Genomic DNA, 20,587 nt, shown 5'->3' with positions numbered 1-20,587 from the left:
ATGTGGTTACGGGTAGAGATTAGACAAGTGACCATTTTCTTACTCGATCCGCTCGACGTTAGCAGGCTACGTCTGCCGCGAGAAATATTTGTCTAGGGCCCCTTTTTAAATCGACACGAGGAGCAGTTTGAGCGATATTAATCAATTATTTCGTCTATTTAAACGTGTTACTAAGTTGATAAAATATGTAATTATATTTCTGTTGGTCAGTACCGATTAAAAGGCGTTTTATAATTTTGAATTTATTTTGACGCATGTGAGCACTCTACGCCGGAACAGTGTGCTAATAGACCAGTCAGTCAAGACAATTAATTCATAATAATTCCAGTTTTCAAATTTTGATGTAAGGTCGGGAGTGGTATTAAAACAAACTATAAAATTTTGCAACCTGCTCTGCGGTCCGGAACATTGTTAAAAATAAGTTTTGGTCGTGAAAAAAATTCCAAAAGTTCTGCAAACTTGGGGAAGTTTTCGATATAATATTTCATATCACGTATAAAATTTGCAACCAACCTAAGTGTACGGAACATTTTTTGTTATTAAAAATTAATGTTTTTCTTTATTAAACTGAAGGAAAACGTTCCAAAAGTTCTGCAAATTTGACAGATATATCGAAAATAAAATAAATAACAAAAAATGTTCCGTACACTTAGGTTGGTTGCAAATTTTATACGTGATATGAAATATTATATCGAAAACTTCCCCAAGTTTGCAGAACTTTTGGAATTTTTTTCACGACCATACAGCAAAAATTAATTTAATTGCAATTTTAACAATGTTCCGGACTGCGGACAAGGTTGCAAAATGAGATTTATTGTCGTCCCAATGTACCATTCACTTGACCGAAGTTTGAAAACTTTTGGAATTATTATCAAATTTTCGATTTCGAATGTCTATAATGACTGGCCTATAAAGTGTATTTTCTTTAAAATGTCGATACGTAATAATTAACTATATAATTACTAATTATGAACAGTCTATAAACATTGTTCCTGCTTTTTAAATTATTGTACTTAAACATAGTCTAAAAATTATTTTAGTGTATTAATATATATCACGATGTAATGTTTTTGACTGCTAAAATAGGGTTGTATATCCTATTTGTTATATAATCTAAAAATATGAAAGAAATTGTAGAAACTACAGAAATAAATAATGTAAACGATATATAATTTAAAAAAACGAAGTAGCTATTTCTCGAGAACATTTGAAGGAAAAACTTTAATTATGACGACAGTTATTTTTAATTGTATTTAATTGTAAAAATTGTAACGTGATTTTTATATACAGGCAGTGCCTTATCAACTGTTTAATATATGATTGCTAGTGTATCCTTAATTATTTACTGCAAATGTTATGTATGTTAATTTCTGTGTTATTTAAGAATTAATTTATAAGTCAGATATTGAGAGCTGTGATGTACCAAATAAAATATTGGAAAATACTTTTAGATGTTTTATTTTATTACTTTCACGTTGTTTTTCTAGTAACCCCCAGCGTTACAGACATATTTCTGCGTCTATTTAATTTATATTTTTTAGCCTGTACCTGACACAGGCTGTCGACTTTATATTTATTTGTTAAACACTTCGTTGGAAGAAATATGGTACAATTAAAATAATTAAATAAAGAGGAATGTGGCCTTATCGCTTTCGAGCGTTTCAGGCAATCACTGTAAGGAAAAATAAATTAAATAAGGTGAGCGCAAGATTGTAAAATTACTTAAACATGAATAATGGAACAAAATGAAGCTATTAAAACATATTTACACAATGTAAAGGATTATATTGTATGGTATGATTCGAAGTTGACTATGGGTGAGATTCTGAAACTAATAAACTACTGATTCTTGTATGTCAGAAATGTACTTAATTTTTTCATACGGGAGTTCGCCTTTTAGCCTGCTTATACATAAAACCTACCAATAAAAAAATATCAAATATGCAACAAACCAAACCAAAATGTTGCGCCACAGATTTTTTTTTAATGTATATAATATAAGGTACTCTATGATAAGTACCTACGTCACTCTTCAAAAACTTTGATTTGTCTAAGGACGCTGAGCGTGTGTGTCACTGAAGGAACGAACGTAAAACTATTTAACTAGAAGCCATTTAAGTTTGTCGTAGATTCAGATAAACAATGGTAATCATTTTTACAGCGCACTTTGGAGGAAAATCATATAATTCATGGCCTGTTGTTTCCGCGGTGATTTGCAGAATGTTATGACGATAATTTGTAATAAAATGATTGTCGCTTATTATTAGCTACTTTAAGAAACCTACTTCTGAAACAATTTGTCGATTGCGATCACAACGTTTTTTTTCTGTCGCTATAAAACGACTTAAAATTTATAAAATAATTCATAATCAGTGTGTAATAATAATAATAATTAATTATATTAATAATTTATTTGTTTCCCCAGATAATCTGGTGGCGAACTCTGGGTCACACATTGCATTTTTTTCTTTGATAATTTTTATTCCATAGACAATTAATATGTCATCAGTCTTCTGTCTGTGATGCTGAAGTCATTAGGCCAACACTGCTTATCCGCAACGTGGCATCTAATTAAATTATATTTATTAAGTATATATCTATATATATAAAAATGAAACCCGCTTTCCGTTGTCACGACATAACATGAAAACGGCTTGCCCGATTGGTCTGATTCTTTTTTTATAATATTCCTTGAAGCACGAGGATGGTTCTTACGGAGAGAAAATTTAAAAAATTTGAGTGAAAAAGTCTAAAAATAACACTTTTCTATATTCCCATACAAAATATTCGTAATAATACTTAAAAGTCAATTTGAACTTTAATACCATAGCATAAAGTTCAAGTGTTAGTGGAGGGGTTCCGGGAAGGTAAATTTTTATTTTCTGACATAATGTATTTGTTGTCTTATCAATTTTCTTTTTTTAATCTTACTAGCTAGACCGGTGTCCCGAATAGCAGAATAAGTATTTTAAACAAATAAAGAATCGACTGTTAGGCGGTACGATGTTCGCCAGGCCAGCTAGTAAATTTATATATTCTTTGATAAATATAATTTATATATTAACATAAATTTATATTAATTAATAAAAACAAAAATTATTTGTATAATTGTTGTTTCTAATAATGAAGTAGATATAAAATACATTTATAAGTACAATACACATACAAAAGGTTAAAATAATTAAATCTGAATCACAATCATAGGCATTAAGTTTGTGCAAGCCGACTACACATTGATTTTCTTCTTCTTAACTCTTATTGGTATAAACAAATAAATCAATGACATTAAAATTATAGGGTAAGCCGGCTGGAGCGCGCCTTGCCACGGATCCCTGAACTTGTCAAGTGTAAATAATTACATTTGTAATCGATCATCGTTATTGATATTGCTTTAATAAAGTAACATATAATCGATATTCCTAATTGCAGTATCGTTATCTTCCATTTAATACTAAAAACTTATTGTAGCATCTACAATTTACAATTCACTGCGATATCCCCCAAAATAGCGCTTACAAAATTATTTCAACCACTAAGCCCGTCTCGACATTAGCCCAATTAGCCCAAGGAAATGACAGTTCGTGTCGAAAAGTTTTCATACAAATTTAGTTTTTGACTTACAACATACACTACTGTTAAGGCATCTTGACTAAGGCCCCAGACACTCAGTTGTTATGCAATCGTCAACATCCACGACTGTTTTAATGTAAATTGGGAACAAACCGTGATCCATGTCGTATCAAATTATTTCAGTATATATAGTATTATTATTATTTTCTTATGTAGCCAAGTTCACATTTCAAGGGTCGTCATGCTCGCTTCAATGTCATTGCTTGTGGCGGCGTCCATCCGTCAGGTTGTCTCTCTTTCTAAAATATGGCGAGGGGTCAGATGGCCATGCGTCATACTCGTAAGCGGGTGCTACTTGTGATGTCATGTGGAATATGGTTTAATGTTTTTTTTTTTAAAGACAATTCACACAATTGACCTAGTCCCATGCTAAGCTGGTGAAGCTTGTGTTATGGGTACTAGGCAACGGATATACATACATATTATAGATAGATATACATATAAATACATATTTAAACACCCAAGCCCTAAGAACAACACCAAATGCTCATCACATCGATGTTCGCCTCAGCCGGGGATCGAACCCGGGACCCATGGATTCGCAGTCAGGGGTACTAACCACTAGATCAATGAGTCGTCAATGGTTGCAGCTCCTTACAAACATTGTGTTAAACAAAATACTTGGCGATTAAAAAGAATGGCGGAGAGTTTATTGCCAGTTCTTCTCTTCCGTTCTACGCCTTTGATTTAAGAACTGGCAGTAAATGTAAAATTAGAAGCATTTAATGTAGTTAGAACTGTCGATAATCCTCCTTTTAGGTCAGAGGAGATCTTCCTTCCTCATTTCCACATTATTTTTAGTTCATCATTGGACGTCAAGGCCGAATATAGACGTTTGTTGTTCCACAACTGAGTAATAAGGTATTTCCATTCCGATAAATCTTATGAATACAATAAGATATTAACTATGTTTTGTTGGAATTATATAATATGTACCATACATACCTTACATTTTTATTTCACTTTGACCTCGCATTACATGACAATTGCATCATAAATTTAGTTTGCATAAACATAATCTTACGTACAAAATTGTAGCTGTTTCTAGATAAATCAACTAGCCTACGCTTTTTTGCTTGGAAAAAGGAAAGCGTGGTTATGACATATATATTTATTTTATTTGATTTTCAGTAGGTACCTACTCATAGCACTCCTATATGGAAAGGACCAAGGTGAAGAAGAAGAGAGCGCTCTAGTAAAAGGTAGATAAGCTACGCCTTAAGCGGGAAGCGAATGGAGATAGAAAGCCTAAATGGAGATACAGCCCTGCGATTCTGTAACTCACTTTTCGATCTCACTGCGGCGGTCACTCTCAAATCAGTCGTGAAGCAGTCATTTTATGATTTGGCATTCTAATAAATAATAAACTACAAGCTCCCACCTTTTCAGAATGCCAAATCATAAAATGCTTCACGACTGATTTGAGAGCGACCGCCGATGCGAAAACCGCTGTGTGAGTTACAGAATCGCAGGGCTGTTCTGAAAAATCTGGAGGAGGTCCGAGAATGGGTTCCCATCAATACCCGTAAAAAATATAGAAATAAAATAAATTTAAATTGTATATTATTAACATTGCATAGATTGAAAAGGCTTTATTTACTTTAAAACACAAAACAATTATAAAATACTTATTTAAAACCTTGCATTGTTCTTAGTAAATAGCAGTTAATATAATATAAAGCCATTTTTATGGAAGATGCCAGAGTTTTATACGTTATCTTTACGTCATATTAAAAATCGGATTTGTTCGAGCACTTATAATTCGGAAACGATTCTGATTTTCATGGTTTTTGATTTGTTGTATCCTGAATTCATTGAAAAATAAAATATTAAATAATAGTTTAAAAAAACGGTTGCTCGATAGACGAAAAATATGGCACAGAGCGCCCCACGCTTTTTCACAATAATACCAGTATTTTTTGTTCATTACCATTTTCACCCTAAATTAGGAATTATTTTTTAGTTTGATGTGCTTTAAAAGCGTGTTTTTTAGTTTTTTTAAACTTTTATTTATATTTTATTTTGTTGTTAAATTTTTTTCATTTTTTTTTTCGGATTATTGCATTGTCATCGATCTTTTATAGGTGCGCAAAGTTTGAATTAAATATGTCCGTTAAAAGTGGGTCAAAATCGGGTCCGAAGGAGTCGGTTACAAACATACATACAGGTGAAGCTAATATAAAGCGTGTAAAAAGAAAAGTTTCGTAACTGTCACACATTTAATGTTCACCCGTAGATACTGTAAAATGTAAACCCTTTTCTCAAACTAAAGAACGTATAATAAAGGTTTATATAATTATATCCACAATATTCGGATATTTGATGGAGTATTTTACATTATAAAAATGTAGAATAATTCAGTAATCAGAAAAAGGTATTATATTGGTTGTCAAATTTTTATGTGCGTTCTGAATTTTTTCGTACTAAATACGCAACAACTTTTATTTCTTTTTGTGTTACTAATCTTAATAAAGTTATGAACTTAATATTTATTTTGTCAACTACTTAAATATTCACTTTTATAAAATCACAAATCATGGCCTCGCAACGTTAGGTACGGGTATTGCAACTGCGGAAGAGTTGCTGCATCTGACACAGGACAAGACACGCTTCAAGATACTGACGGCCAACCTCCAGTAATGGAGAGACACTAAAAGATGAAGAAGAATCTGTAAAAGGACATTCATTGATTGCTAGGCAGTACCAAGTTTGCCGGCTCATATACTAGATATATATAAAATCATTACATCTATTGATTAGATACTTAAAATCCGTTGCGTAATGTATATTATGAATCCATTAAGTTTTCAAAAGAAAAACGGTAAAAAGATTGCGGAAAGGAAGGAAAAAATACTAAAAGTTAAAAGGAAGGAATCACCACACCCGCCATTTCTTAATGTAATTTTTGAACGTAACCACATTAAAACTACTAACAAAACAACGTAAGATATGTTTCTGATGTCAACCTTTAATGTGCTTCAAGATCTATGATATGATATGCGACTAGAATGTTATGTTTTAAGTGCGGGCGCGACCCCTGGGGAATCTCTGAGCGTCTGTAGGCGACTCGCAAAATCTATGGAGAAAGATGGCGATCTTTCTGGGAAGGTTGTGCTTGCACGTAAATTGCGATAAACCTGTAAAAATGATCTCTTCCCTAATCGTAGTTAAATATCTTTTTATGCTATGGAGGTAGTGTATGCAAAATTACACCATTATTCTAGCATAACGCAGTCCAAACTATATAACTCCATTTTCTATATAAACTCTATTTTTATCGATACCCCTACTAAGTCGTATCTCAAAGTGACAATCTTATTTTTAGCACTGTCAAATATGTGCTTAGAAAGAAATAATGGTTGGACAGCCCTGCGATTCTGTAACTCACTCAACTTCTGAAAAGGTGGGAGCTTGTAGTTTATTGTTTATTAGAATGCCAAATCATAAAATGACTGCTTCACGACTGATTTGAGAGTGACCGCCGATGCGAAAACCGCTGTGTGAGTTCGAAAAGTAGAATCGCAGTGCAGCTCTTACAAATGAAGACATAGATCAATTTTAAAACAATGGAAACTGTTTCCCGTCACTTAAAATATATTTTCTATTAAAAGTAATAATTAAAAATTCAGTAACGATACAACCTCAGTTTTCTGTATCGTGATCATTTATTTTTCTTAATAGACCCTTGTCTACGTACCTACTCGAGTGGTCAACCTCCTCTGCCTGACACACGCCGTCGACTTTTTTGGGTCTAAGGCGCGCCGATTTCCTCATGATGTTTTTCTTCACATCACCCACCAAACCCTCTTAAGGTTTCACTGGTGTTTTAGATTATATAAATCAGATACGCAGAAATATGTCTGACTCATACCTCATTAAAGCACTGAAGCTAAATTAATCGATGTTCGTTCGAATCGAATTCGATTCATTAAGCAGCACTTTGGTACCAGAGATACTAATCCATGAAGCCATGCTTTTAATTAGAGATATGCAATTTCATACATCATAGAACAATTATTATGGTTAAAATTTGTGTTAGAGCAATTGTAAGTTTATCTGCACTATTCTTTCTTATAGTCCTTTAAATAATACGTACAAATAAAACGATTGATTGTTCTTTATAAATGACAGTTAATATACACCGATAATTATATAGTTCGTCGATCATTATGGCTACATAAATATTGGATGCCGCGCTTCTGAACAATGACTTGGTGCTTTGACCATTGCAGAAAATTCTTTAACCAAGACTTGCGTCTACGGCCAGCGTTGTGATTCTGTAACTCAATCTTATCAGAATGCCAAATCGTAAAATGACTGCTTCACGATTGATTTGCGCGACCGCCGCTGCGAAAACCGCTGTGTGAGTTCGAAAAGTGAGTTACAGAATCGCAAGGCTGGTCTCCTTCTAAACCAAGCTTTGCCTTGAATTACTAGTTAAATTCGTAGTTTAGGTATTATGTAAGCATCTGCATAATCAACTCCAAAATGAATTTTCAAATGTTCTCTTTGCAGGTTGGGGTAATGATATTTTTTGGATATTTTCTCGTATATATTGTTCGTTACAACCTAAGTGTTCATATAGTTGATATGGTGGAGCTATCGAAGAAATTTATTATAACCTATTATAATGAGTCTGAAATGTTGAGGACTAAAGCGATATTAGTCAGGTCCCAGGTGAGGTTATAAACATAAAGTCACACGCCATGAGACGCTAATGGACAAAGAGAGTTTACCCACTAACATTATACACATGATACTTGTGCTTCATATTTTCTATCCTCAATAAAACTGACCTTTACCTGCCTTGCGATTCTGTAACTCACTTTTGGTGGACTCCCACATAAGGTGGGAGCTTGTAGTTTATTGTTTATCAGAATGCCAAATCGTAAAATGACTGCTTCACGACTGATTTGAGCGCGACCGCCGCCGCTGTGAAAACCGCTGTGAGACTTCGAAAAGTGATTTACAGAATCTCAAAGCTGGTCTTTTATAGAGATTATAAGCCGCCTAATCGGCCTGTTTATATCGAGAAGTTATTTATACGCAATTACAAATAATGTAGAACTTAATAACTATTTGGAATTTCAGTATGGTATGGACTTACTTAATTGGAATGAAAACAAAATTGCCCTATTATTAGCAGCATATCACATCGGATATTGTATTTGTTTTCCAATATTCCACACTATTGGTGATCGGTAGGTTTTCCTTTATTGTGACTTGGTAATTGTTTTTATTATAAATAACGTCTTTTTAGTATTTCTAAAGATTAATAAATTATAAAAATTAATTGCGTTCATCAATACTAAAAAATTAAAAATTTGAACAATAATCTTCTTTAAAAGCCAGTTATTCTTTGTCTTGGAGAAATTAGCTCTCAACCTGGTTTATTGGTACTTACTGTTAAAAATCTATAACATTGCGCTTGCGCCCTCATTATTATACGTATTATATCTCTCATATTATCTGGATTTTAGTTCTTATCTCAAGTATGTCAGACTTTAATCGCGACAAAACATTTTAGGAAACTTTTTATAGAATCAGCCTTGCGATTCTGTAACTCACTTTTCGAACTCTCACAGCGGTTTTCACAGCGGCGGTCGCGCTCAAATCACACAATAAACTACAAGTTCCCTCCTTATCAGAATGCCAAATCGTAAAATGACTGCTTTACGACTGATTTGAGCGCGACCTTATACCTCTTTATAAAATAAATAGATAGTATTTGTTTCATCCGTATTTTCTATAAGGGAGATACGGCTATTAATACCTCACAGACTTCGAAAAACTTGAAGGAGGTTTACTATTGATCTTTTTAGGTATATCTGGTAACTATTTCTTATTGTTTCCTCTAGTTTTGGACCAACATGGGTTGTGGGAGTCGCTGGGATATCTTCAGGAGTACTTAATTGTTTGGTGCCGTCAGCTGCATGCTTTAGCTTCTGGCTGTTCTTCATCTTGCGCATTTTGAACGGATTTTGTGCGGTTAGTAATAAGTGTAAAGTAAAAATATAATTACGAGCTTCAGCGCTTTATTTCCTACACTTGAGTCACTTGGAGTGCAACGCAATGGTGTGGGCCTCATATGAGGCTAAATACAGTCATGTTAGAGCGAGTACAAAATAAATTCACCCGTTACCTCTACAAGACACTGAATGGATATGTCACCGTGAAATTGTAAACACCGTTAGATTGTAATCTATCTCGCGAGATTATGAACTATCGAAAGATTGTGAACTCAACGTACTGCTTACAATTTAACGTATTATTATTCGGTAGATTGTAATCTATCGAAGTGAAACCGTCAAATTGTGAAACGGATCGCACCTCGCGCGCTGATTGGTTGAACGGAATATGCCCCGCGCCACCATATGTGTTCGTTTCTGATTTTTTATTTTGATACAATTTTTTATACCATGTGATATCAGAATTATTGATTACCTATTAAGTAATGAATAAATACTTGATGTCACAATTCTTGAAGTGCATTCAGTTAATTTGACTGATACCCGTGTTTCATTCCTATCTCTATGGACATAGAACGGTCTACTATAAAGCCGACCAATCAGGGACAGCCATTGTAATTTGACGGTGTCACTTCGATAGATTACAATCTACCGAATAATAATACATTAAATTGTAAGCAGTTCGTTGAGGTTCACAATCTTTCGACAGTTCACAATCTCGCGAGATAGATTACAATCTAACGGTGTTTACAATTTTACGGTGACAGATACACTCCATCCTTGTATCCGCTTATATGTACCCGACCCTGTTTGTTCTGTATATGGTGGGTTATGACCAGCTACGCCTCAGAAGAGAGCTAGCTTTGTCAGTGTATGTATTTAAGATACTAACGGGTCGGGTTCATAATCTGGATATAATGGAGAGACTGAGTCTACGGGTACCAAGTAAAAACCTGAGGCGGAAGTCTCAACTCTTGGATATATTAACGTAAAATTGTAGATACCGTTAGATTGTAATCTATCACGCGAGATTATAAACTGTCGAAAGATTGTGAGCCTCAGCGTACTGCTTACAATTTAACGTATTATTATTCGGTCCGATCCGACCAATCAGGGACAACCTTCGGACAGTTGACAATTTTAAGATTGTAATTTGACGGTTTCACTTCGATAGATTACAATCTACCGAATAATAATACGTTAAATTGTAAGCAGTTCCTTGAGGTTCACAATCTTTCGACAGTTTACAATCTCGCGAGATAGATTACAATCTAACGGTGTTTACAATTTTACGGTGACAGATATACGGTATACCGCGCGCACATTCCAACTTAGCGAAGCGCCACGCGAGCAAAACATATCATAAATATAATTTCTGTGGAGGTAGACGTATTTGTTGATACACTGGCTGAGTTCACAAAAGTTGCTTCCTATATTAGTTATAAGATTTAGGTATATAAACATATTTGTTTAATGTTTTTTATCTAGGTTAATCGGTGTGGGTATAAATATTGTGTCGTTCTATGGAATGAGTTATAACTGTAAAGATAGAATTATGATATGGAATAAAATAAATAATAATATCTGTTGGGTTGATCACCTGTTGGCCTAAAACAACACCAATGAAGCAACTGGTTCTGATTTAACACAGAAAACGATTAATTTAAGAAGAGGTACAATTCCCGGTAATATTTTAGCTGGTAATTGGGTGGTCATCTTTGTAATCGAAATATTGGAACGAAGTTCCTTATCGCGCGTTGTGAAAGGGGGCTAGACGGAAAAAATTCTTACGAAAAGTTGTCACGACACTTTTTTGCTATTTGCTATTGTAATACACTGGTTCTCGTCCGATCACCGAAGTTAAGCAACGTCGGGCGAGGTCAGTACTTGGATGGGTGACCGCCTGGGAACACCTCGTGATGTTGGCTTTTTTTTTTCGTCGTAAGATTGGTGTCGAGAAAATCTATCATACTGTTATGATACCAATTAACATATAAATTAATCGAAAGGAATTTCGTTCCATCCGGGTGTCCCTTGACACCTCTAAATTTTTATTGGTTCTCCAAGAATCGAACTTATGTAAAGCAACTATTCAAAGTCAGAGAGCATTTGTCTTTGGATGTATGCATGTAGCGCTCGAATCGTTGGGTTATGTAATTAATATATAAAAAATTATTTACGCGTTTTCAAACCAACCAATTTGAACAATATCGAAGCTTTATTTCAACCAAGTACTGACTCAATTTGAAAACCAAATACATATTATTCAAATAAACTTCTTACAAAACATGTTTCAATCGTCATTTTTACACGCTTTATATTAGCTTCACCTGTATGTATGTATTTATGTGTGTATGTATGTATGTAACCGACTCCTTCGGACTCGATTTTGACCCACTTTTAACGGACAGATTTAATTCAAACTTTGCGCACCTGTCAAAGATCGATGACAATGCAATAATCCGAAAAAAAATGAAAAAAAATTAACTAAAAAATAAATAATAGTTTAAAAAAAATAACAAACACGCTTTTAAAGCACATCAAACTAAAAAGTGAAAAATAGTTCCTAATTTAGGCTGAAAATGGTAATGAACAGAAAATACTTGACTAAATAAAAGACATCAACCACCGAAGTGTTTTAATTATTAGTACTATTATGTAGGTTGTAAAATTTCATTAGCATTTTGTCGTATAGTTATCATATCTTTATGGAGTTCTTTTAACAATAGTTTATACAAGAATAATTTGGTTTAACTACTTTATATAAAAAATCGTTGTGCTTAGAAAAGGGTTTGATGGCTCTTTCAATTTTGAGATTCATGTTTCAGTATACGATTTTATATAAATACTAGCTGACCCGGCAAATGTTTTTTTGCCATGTATATTATTTCTAGGAAACATTTTTTTAGTTCAATGGGGTTAGTCAAAAAATAGGGGTTAATCAAATTTAGTTGTACGCATCATAAAAATTTAAAAAAAAAATGTTTTGGGGTGGACAGTGGACATCCCTTATCACTTAAGGGTTTGAAAGATAGATAGAAGCCGATTCTCGGACTTACTGAATATGCATAAAAAAAATTTCATAAGAATCGGTCGAGCCGTTTCGGAGGAGTATGGGAACGAACATTGTGACACAAGAATTTTATATATTACATTTAATATTGAAGGATGAGCGGAAATAACGAAAATATTATACTCTCTCGCGGGAACTTCTGCGGGAAATCACCGAGACGGACCGAAAACGGAGAAAATACAGCCGTAACCGTTTAGAAGTCTTTCCGTATCGTAGTAAAAGTGTTAAACTTATTCATTTATTTATTTATTTATGCTTTATTACCTTATTCACAAACATACACATACCGAAAATATAAAAAAAAAACATGTTACAAAAGTTACAAGGCAACGGGCGGCCTTATCGCTAACAAGCTTACCTAATACCTTACCTTTATATGCTAATTTATATGTATGTTTCCCTTGTTTCAGGGTGCCATGTTACCCAGTATGATTCAAGTGTTAAGGCACTGGGTCCCGCCAGTTGAACGTCATTACTTTATGTGGGCTTATTGTGGTAGTTTATCAAAACTTTTACTTTTGGAAATAAGTAGGGCATACGTATAAAATTCAATATTTATCACGTATGTTAGTATGTTAGTATAACTGTACGCCATTTTAAGAGATATTTTATGTGTGTTTCAGTTTTAGAGGCACTTAAAGAAATATAGTGACTTTTTCAAATTTATATATATATATATTTAACGCGAGACTCATTTGAAAATAATTGTTAGGTGGAAATAATACTGATTTCTGTATTTAGATAACCCGTGACTATGATTGCTCTATGTAGGCTAGTGACTTAAGCGTGTGACTCTCATATCTAAGGTCGTAGGTTCGAACCCGGGTGAATTAATGGACGGGCGCATCTAACACTCGCTCGTACTAAGAGACCGGTTTGACTTAGACCCAAAAAATCTAATGTGTCAACTACTTCACCTGTTCACGAAACAGATACAGACATATGAGGCTGAGACCTAAAAGGTTGTAGCGCCACTGCTTGTTTTAATAAAAGTTGTATATCTACTATATAAAAATAAGTCGGGTTTTCCTTCCTGACGCTATAACTCCAGAACGCACGAACCGATTTCCACGGTTTTGCATTCGTTGGAAAGGTCTCGGGCTCCGTGAGGTTTATAGCAAAAATTTCAACAGAAAAGCGGGATCACCAAACGAAATGTTACATAAAACGAAGCCATCTGGTGGCGAAACGGAGTTTGCCGGGTTTGCTAGTAGGTTAATAAACAAAACATAAAACGGACCTTTATGATTTTTTTAACGGACATAATCAAATATTCATATACAATATTAGTTTGCATTGCCGCAATGTATAACGCTGGAACGAAAACAGTACTTTATACATTATAGGTATAACAACGGGGACGTGTTCCACATTCCTTATTTGCGCGGCGGTTCAATATTATTACAAATGGTCAGTTGGTTTCTATGTTTGTGGTGCGATGCAAATATTATGGGCATCTGTTTGGCTCCTGGTTGTCAACGATTCCCCCGACAAACATTCTTTTATATCAAAGGACGAACAGAGCTATTTGCGGGACACCATCGGATCTGTTTTTACAATACATGTATGTTTTGTTACCTTTATGAAAAACTATTTTAAGCGTCCAAACAACAATTAAATCATGCCGTTAGTGTACGTCATAGATTTTCGATGTGTATGAAGTGACATGATTCCACTACAAACAAGTTTAGTTTGATTCTTCAAAGACGAATTCACCAGTTTTGATGTGAAACATCTATAGCCGCACGTAAAACCGATTTCTGGCCTGGCGTCGCATGCCGTGGCGACGCGTCGCCACGATATACCTAATATATTATGCAGTAGTTGTGTACGGTGTGTGTATTTCGAAGTCACTGATTAAACGAATTAAGTAGTCACGATTTGAAATAAATTCGTAAATTTTTGTATTTAATGAAAATAAATGTTTATTCAATAAATAGTCATCGTTATCTGGAAAAAAAATCGACATATTTTATTTTATCATTATGACATATTTAGTTCCTATCACAATCTGTTCTTTTCTGCATATTACTTTTACAAAATAATGTCGATGTTTCACATCTCCCATTTGTTTCTGAGTGTAAGTTTCAATACAAAAGTAAAAGGTACATTTATAAAATAAATATATAACAAATAATACAAACCTACCAGGGGGGAATATTGAATGTGGGTTCAAATTTCTCCTTGAAATGGGTTTATAATGTTAACAATATTTTTAGCTGACAAATTCGCAAGCACCCTGGCAGATAATATTAAGGTCTATACCATTTTGGGCTGTTTGCATCCTTAATTTTGGATACGCATGGATAATTATCTCATTATGTCTTCATGGGCCAATTTATTATACGTTTACATTAGGTTATAGTATTTACGAGGTATGTTTCAGTTATAACAGATAATGATTTAGTAGATCCATAACCTGCCTTGCGATTCTGTAACTCACTTTTCGAACTCTCACAGCGGTTTTCGCAGTGGCGGTCGCGCTCAAATGTGGAGCAGTCATTTTACGATTTGGCATTCTGATAAGGACCAAGCTTGTATTTTACTGTTTATCAGAATGCCAAATCGTAAAATGACTGCTACAGAATCGCAAGGCTGATTCTATTGACTTAGTAAACACACATATACACATATTTTTATGCCTATTTCATGATTAATATTTAAAGAGGTTGAGGTATGATATTTCCTAAGTGATTATAGATGCAAGGACCAGTAAAAATAATTTCACTCTAGAAAATCACTATAGATTTCCTTATGTCCCTGTGAATCTATAGTGACCTATTGATATCCTCAATCCTAATGGCTTAAAAGCTTACTAGCCAAAATCACTCATTATAGATTGCATGTTATTTAAGTATGTGAAGCTTGAATTAAAAACAATAAATATGCATTGATCCATCTCTATACTTTCAATGGTTGACGCTAATTAAAAAACACAATACAATATAAATTTCTTTTGCCAGTTCTTACTGAGTTTCTTGCCCGTTCTTCTCAGAACAAGGCCTCCTGGTAGTTTTCGCGAACGGATGGCGTAGTCTTGCTCTTTTGCTAATTTTGTAACGTTTTTGACATTCATAAGCATGCCTTGTGACGCATCTAAACTGAATAAACGTATTTTGACTGATTGATTGCCTAATTTCGTTTGTATTCAATCATGGCGAGTATTATAGAGCCAAAAAAATAAGTATTGTTACTAGCGATTTTATTAAATATTGTACATTTTGCGAGTTATTTAAATAAAAAGCATCTGGCGTTTATTTTAATTTTGTTCCGCGAAACATTGTATCGTCCGTCTGATTTCACGCGAAATAGTGCTTACCGTTTACATACATATATATTAATCTGTCATTAGAAATAGAGTTGTTAGAGTTTGAGACTTTGTTATGAATTACTAAATTTTTAGGTGTATTTTAAAATTTCAGGCATCCGCGCTGACGGCACTACCATTTCTTTTAAGATTGATTTTGAGCACAATATCAATTCAAAGTTACTTCTGGTATAAACAAAACACAAACATCAAAAGAATAAAACATATAAAGAAGTATTTTATAGTTGTTTGTAAGTGAATTTATTTAAATATTAGTCCCCTTTCCCCACTATACACATTTTATGGGAAAATATACCAGTGTTGCTTCTATCTTTGCCCCAGAATATATCAGTATCAGCGTTGTCTACCCTACTGGGTCGGGTAGGTACATTTTTAGGTCTTAAGACATCAGTTACCTCACGATAATATTTAGTATTTAGGAAATCGAAGTTTAAACAATCGTGGTAATATAAATCACGGAATCCAATCAGTTATCAGGTAAAAGAGCGTACCACTTCTTCACTTCTTCTATGGAAATGTGAGTGTCTATGGGCGGCGGTATCACTTAACATCCGATGAGCTCCTGCCCGTTCGCCCACTGTTACATAAAAAAAGATTAGTTCAATTTTCGAGTGATTTACAGTAATCATGGTGAAAGACAGTCTCTTTCTGACTCCACGTCTTTGCGCAATGTTCTGGTTTTTTAAAGAATTTTTATTTAATAAAACTTATGTAAACCACGGACAAAATATATGATTTTCAGCGCACGTAATCCCAGGTGTTTTGGTATCAACTGCATGGTTGGTACCAATAAATCCTGGGCCTGCTCTCCTGACCATCGCTGTAGCATTGACAGCTGCTGGAATGGATCTTACATTAGACATTTGTTACGTAAGTCTCTTCGTTTAGAACACGGGGTATTTCATGGTTCAATTATTAATTATTTAGGTTTGATCTACTTCACGGATGAGGTTAATTAATAAATCAATGCAGAAAATATGCTCAAATTCGGTTACAAATTATAAGTAAGTACAGAATTGGTGTAAGAAGGATACAAGTATCAAAATAAAAAAAAAGTATGGAAGCTACTAAACTGAAGTATTTCAAACCAATTCGACTTAGAGTCCTTCAAGAAAGAGCGTGCCAATTTTTTAAAGGCTTACAACGGACTTGCGAATACTCTGGCAATGTCAGAGTCTATGGGTGGATGAAAAAAAAATCATATTCGTCGTTCACTTGATAGTTTTTTATGCAGTCTATTACGTTCCTTTATTAATATCCCGACAATTATAGCTTAATTGAACACATAAGGCTACTACACATACGATATAATCCAGCAACGAGCCCATGGATCCACTATCATGAGCTCCTCTAGTAACCGTTATTTTGTGACCCGCAGGAGCGTTTCCCGTCTATAATGTTATTATGTTTTCAGAAGCTGTCACCGACCTATGTAAATTCGATAAATACAGTTATAAAAATCATCGGAAATTTTCCAGGGATAATTGTACCGTTTTGTGTGGGAGAAGTGACGCATAGGTTTAAAGTAATATAAGCTAATAACTTATTACTAAGGATTTAATTAGGTAACACTAATGGATGCGGTATGCTCTCAGGATAAGATTCAACAGCGCTAAGTCCGACTCCCGTCAAAAATGTATTCGATTTTGACATACGTCCATAGTTCGCACAGTCTTTTTTTTTTGGAGTTTATGGCCTGGTATCTAGACCTTTAGACCAATTCGCACAGTCTCGTTTCATTTTCATTACAAATAGTAAAAATCTAGTAGCACCGTAACCCAGTTTATAAAGGCCGATTTACATTATCTTAGTGTTTAGGAGAGTGCTTTAGTACAACTTGAAAGGCAAGTTCTTTAGCGTAGCGTTTACTAAAGCAAGTAGCGTTTACATGTTTCAACTAAAGTACTATCCTAAAGCACACTCCTAAACACTAAGATAATGTAAATTAGCCTTAAAGGCAAGCCTGTGGCGGATACTTGTCGGCCATTTTTACGTTATAGACACAGACATAGACGACATGTCAGGTGTCGAATGCACGACCTCTAAAATACTTGATAAAGCTAGCTGCTAGCTGAAAGTCAAGTTTTTGCTGTTATCTATACGAATATTATAAAGAAGTAAAGTTTAGAGGTTGTAGAAGGTAACCACTGGATCTACTGAAGTGATTTATGAGTGGCTATATTTTAACTCAATAAATTAAAAGACTTTTGTGATATAGGATTCTAGAGAAAATTGTATAGCTTCACAATGCCTACAAAAAAGTTTGCGGAAACATATTATTTCTTACTTTTATATTTATTGCGGTTTTCCCCGATATCTACAATGTTTCATGAGGAAGTATTAGAAAATTGTTTAGGGTTTACGGCTCTCGGAAGACCGTGCAAACCCGGCGCTTTTTTTAAATAAACTAACTGTGTAAAGTTTAGCAATAACCATACCCACCGTATGTTTAATATGTTTCAAGACACACATATAAAACCGCTATGATTTTGCTTTGATAAGGCTACATTTAAACTATGACCTGTGGTTTTACCGCTTAAACTGGTCGTAAGGTTATTTTAATAAGGCTTGAATTTAAAAAAAAAATTGAATCACTATTGCTTAATCCAGTGCCGATAGTTACTTCTTGACATTTAATCTCGTTTTTACCAGAATACAATAACAGTGTGGAGGTATGTGTGGTCTTTCCATGGGTCAATGCTCCTAATTTGTGGCTGCATATTCCTATTATGGGGTGACACTAAAACACAATCATGGAATAATATACGTCACAGGTGCAAATACTAACAAAATTTTACAATACAACTCTTGACTATGACATTAAATAATATTTTATTTTAGACCTCATCGCAAAACACGGTTAATAATACCTTCCCGTATGTCAAATATATCCGAAGTTGATGAAGATGTAAATTCGTAAGTTTCATCACTATAAAATAATAAAAAATAGGTCTAATACTCAGACTTGAGAGGCTTGCGGATTAAAGATTATCTTCTGCCCATGTAGGACATTTATGAAATATTTTTAACAATAGCCATAAAAATAACATAATTTTATATTTTCATAGGATTCGTACATCTACACCTAAACGATCCATTTTACAACTAGTGTCTTCGAAATAAATCTATACCGGACCTCTATTTCTATAAATAAAATCTATGAAACGTACGTAATAAATTACTACGCTATTATCAAAGCATTTTAAATTTCGTGTTATAGTCCTTTTCATGAAAGAAGTCCCCCAGACGCGGCGCTGCAATCGCATTACGTAATGTTGCCATTTATGAGTAAAAAATTTACCTATTTTAGTTACATTTAGCAGATGTAATTTATCAAATAATATTATTTTCTGCATACTTCGATGAAACAATATTTCTGTTATGTAAAAAGTATATTTTTATTTACTTATATTAGCGGTGTTCTACCTACTTACAGGGAAAAGATGAGAAAATAGGGTAAAGAAAAGCAATAAAAAAATTTATTCAGAGCTTTATTGCATAATTGTTGGGTTACAATATTTTTTTTCGAAGTACACGCACACGAAGTACAAGTATGTAATATATGTTTTAATTTCAGTTACCTAGTTTCATCACGTTATGTATTTGTTCAATTTTGTCGCAAAAACGAATTTATATCATAAAAGTCTCATCAATACAGCAAAAAATTATTAAATGGCAACTCTAAAAAGTACCTGTTATGGCGGCAACTCTCTTCCGAACATTGTTTAGTGGTATTAAAACACCTTGATTCTTATGTTCCGCTTCACATAACTCTTTCACCTTTAATATCATTTCTCGAGCCGAACTTTTTACAACTTTTGGCTTTGTAATCAATCTTTAAAATGCACTAAGCTAGTTAAATATTCACAAAAATCTACCACAACAAACGAACTTGATAACATCGACGAATGACAACATTGCCGACCTGTCAAATTTAGTTCCAAAAATCACCGCGGGACTTCTTTCATGAAAAGCACTAAGTATACATATTTATTTGACTCCTACCATTATAGTAAGTATACCATATGTTTAATTTTATCAGTAAATTATAAGAAAATAAGCAGAATACATTGAGATACACGAAAGGAAGAAGAAACGTGGAGAACTGAGAAGGTGAAGCTTTACCATGGGCGGGTGTAGAAACTTCTACAATCCGAAATATACAATAATACAATATTTTGCAATATGACGATGAAAAGATGTTGATTCTTAAATTAACGAAATTGAATTAAAAATATAGTTATAATTATTATACTAAAGAGACGTCCATGTTTATAAAAACCTGCAAACTAAGGGACTTTAATTATTCTAAAGTTTAGTATAGTCAATATAACTGCGGTGTTTATACAGGTTAAATTATATAGAAATTGTATATTTCAAAAGTTTATTCGTTATTACTTAAATTTACTATTAAGGATCACACTGTGAAACCTTTCTTGTCTGTGGGACCGACTTCAAGGGACTATACACCTAATCTGTGATTATGAGTGCCATAGAGTAAGTTACAAGTTCTAACTACAATGTACATACTACATAATAAATATAATATGATACTATATCAAATACCTATTTGGCCTAAAGGCCTAG

General features: G+C 33.8%; 1 protein-coding gene across 2 annotated transcripts; it reads left to right on the top strand.

Annotated features, from left to right (window-relative positions):
* Positions 1 to 8,168: 8,168 nt before the first annotated feature.
* Positions 8,169 to 19,169, top strand: LOC125060940 (sialin-like). Of its 2 annotated transcripts, XM_047666066.1 has the most exons (10): positions 8,169 to 8,307; positions 8,722 to 8,831; positions 9,489 to 9,618; positions 13,083 to 13,167; positions 14,019 to 14,236; positions 14,892 to 15,047; positions 16,095 to 16,230; positions 16,743 to 16,870; positions 17,415 to 17,525; positions 18,653 to 18,831. In XM_047666066.1, the coding sequence occupies exons 1-10, from the start codon at positions 8,221 to 8,223 to the stop codon at positions 18,785 to 18,787; spliced, it is 1,296 nt and encodes a 431-aa protein (XP_047522022.1). In that variant the 5' UTR covers positions 8,169 to 8,220; the 3' UTR covers positions 18,788 to 18,831. The 2 variants fall into 2 exon arrangements, with proteins under 2 accessions (XP_047522022.1, XP_047522023.1); XM_047666067.1 differs by lacking the exons at positions 8,169 to 8,307; positions 8,722 to 8,831; positions 9,489 to 9,618; positions 13,083 to 13,167 and adding exons at positions 18,842 to 18,916; positions 19,069 to 19,169 and having other exon boundaries at positions 13,943 to 14,236; positions 18,653 to 18,774.
* The last annotated feature ends 1,418 nt before the right edge of the window (positions 19,170 to 20,587 follow it).

The sequence above is a fragment of the Pieris napi genome, chromosome 22 (genome assembly GCF_905475465.1).
Source record: "Pieris napi chromosome 22, ilPieNapi1.2, whole genome shotgun sequence".
NCBI classification, from domain to species: Eukaryota; Metazoa; Arthropoda; class Insecta; order Lepidoptera; family Pieridae; genus Pieris; species Pieris napi.
This window is presented reverse-complemented; position numbering and strand designations above follow the sequence as displayed.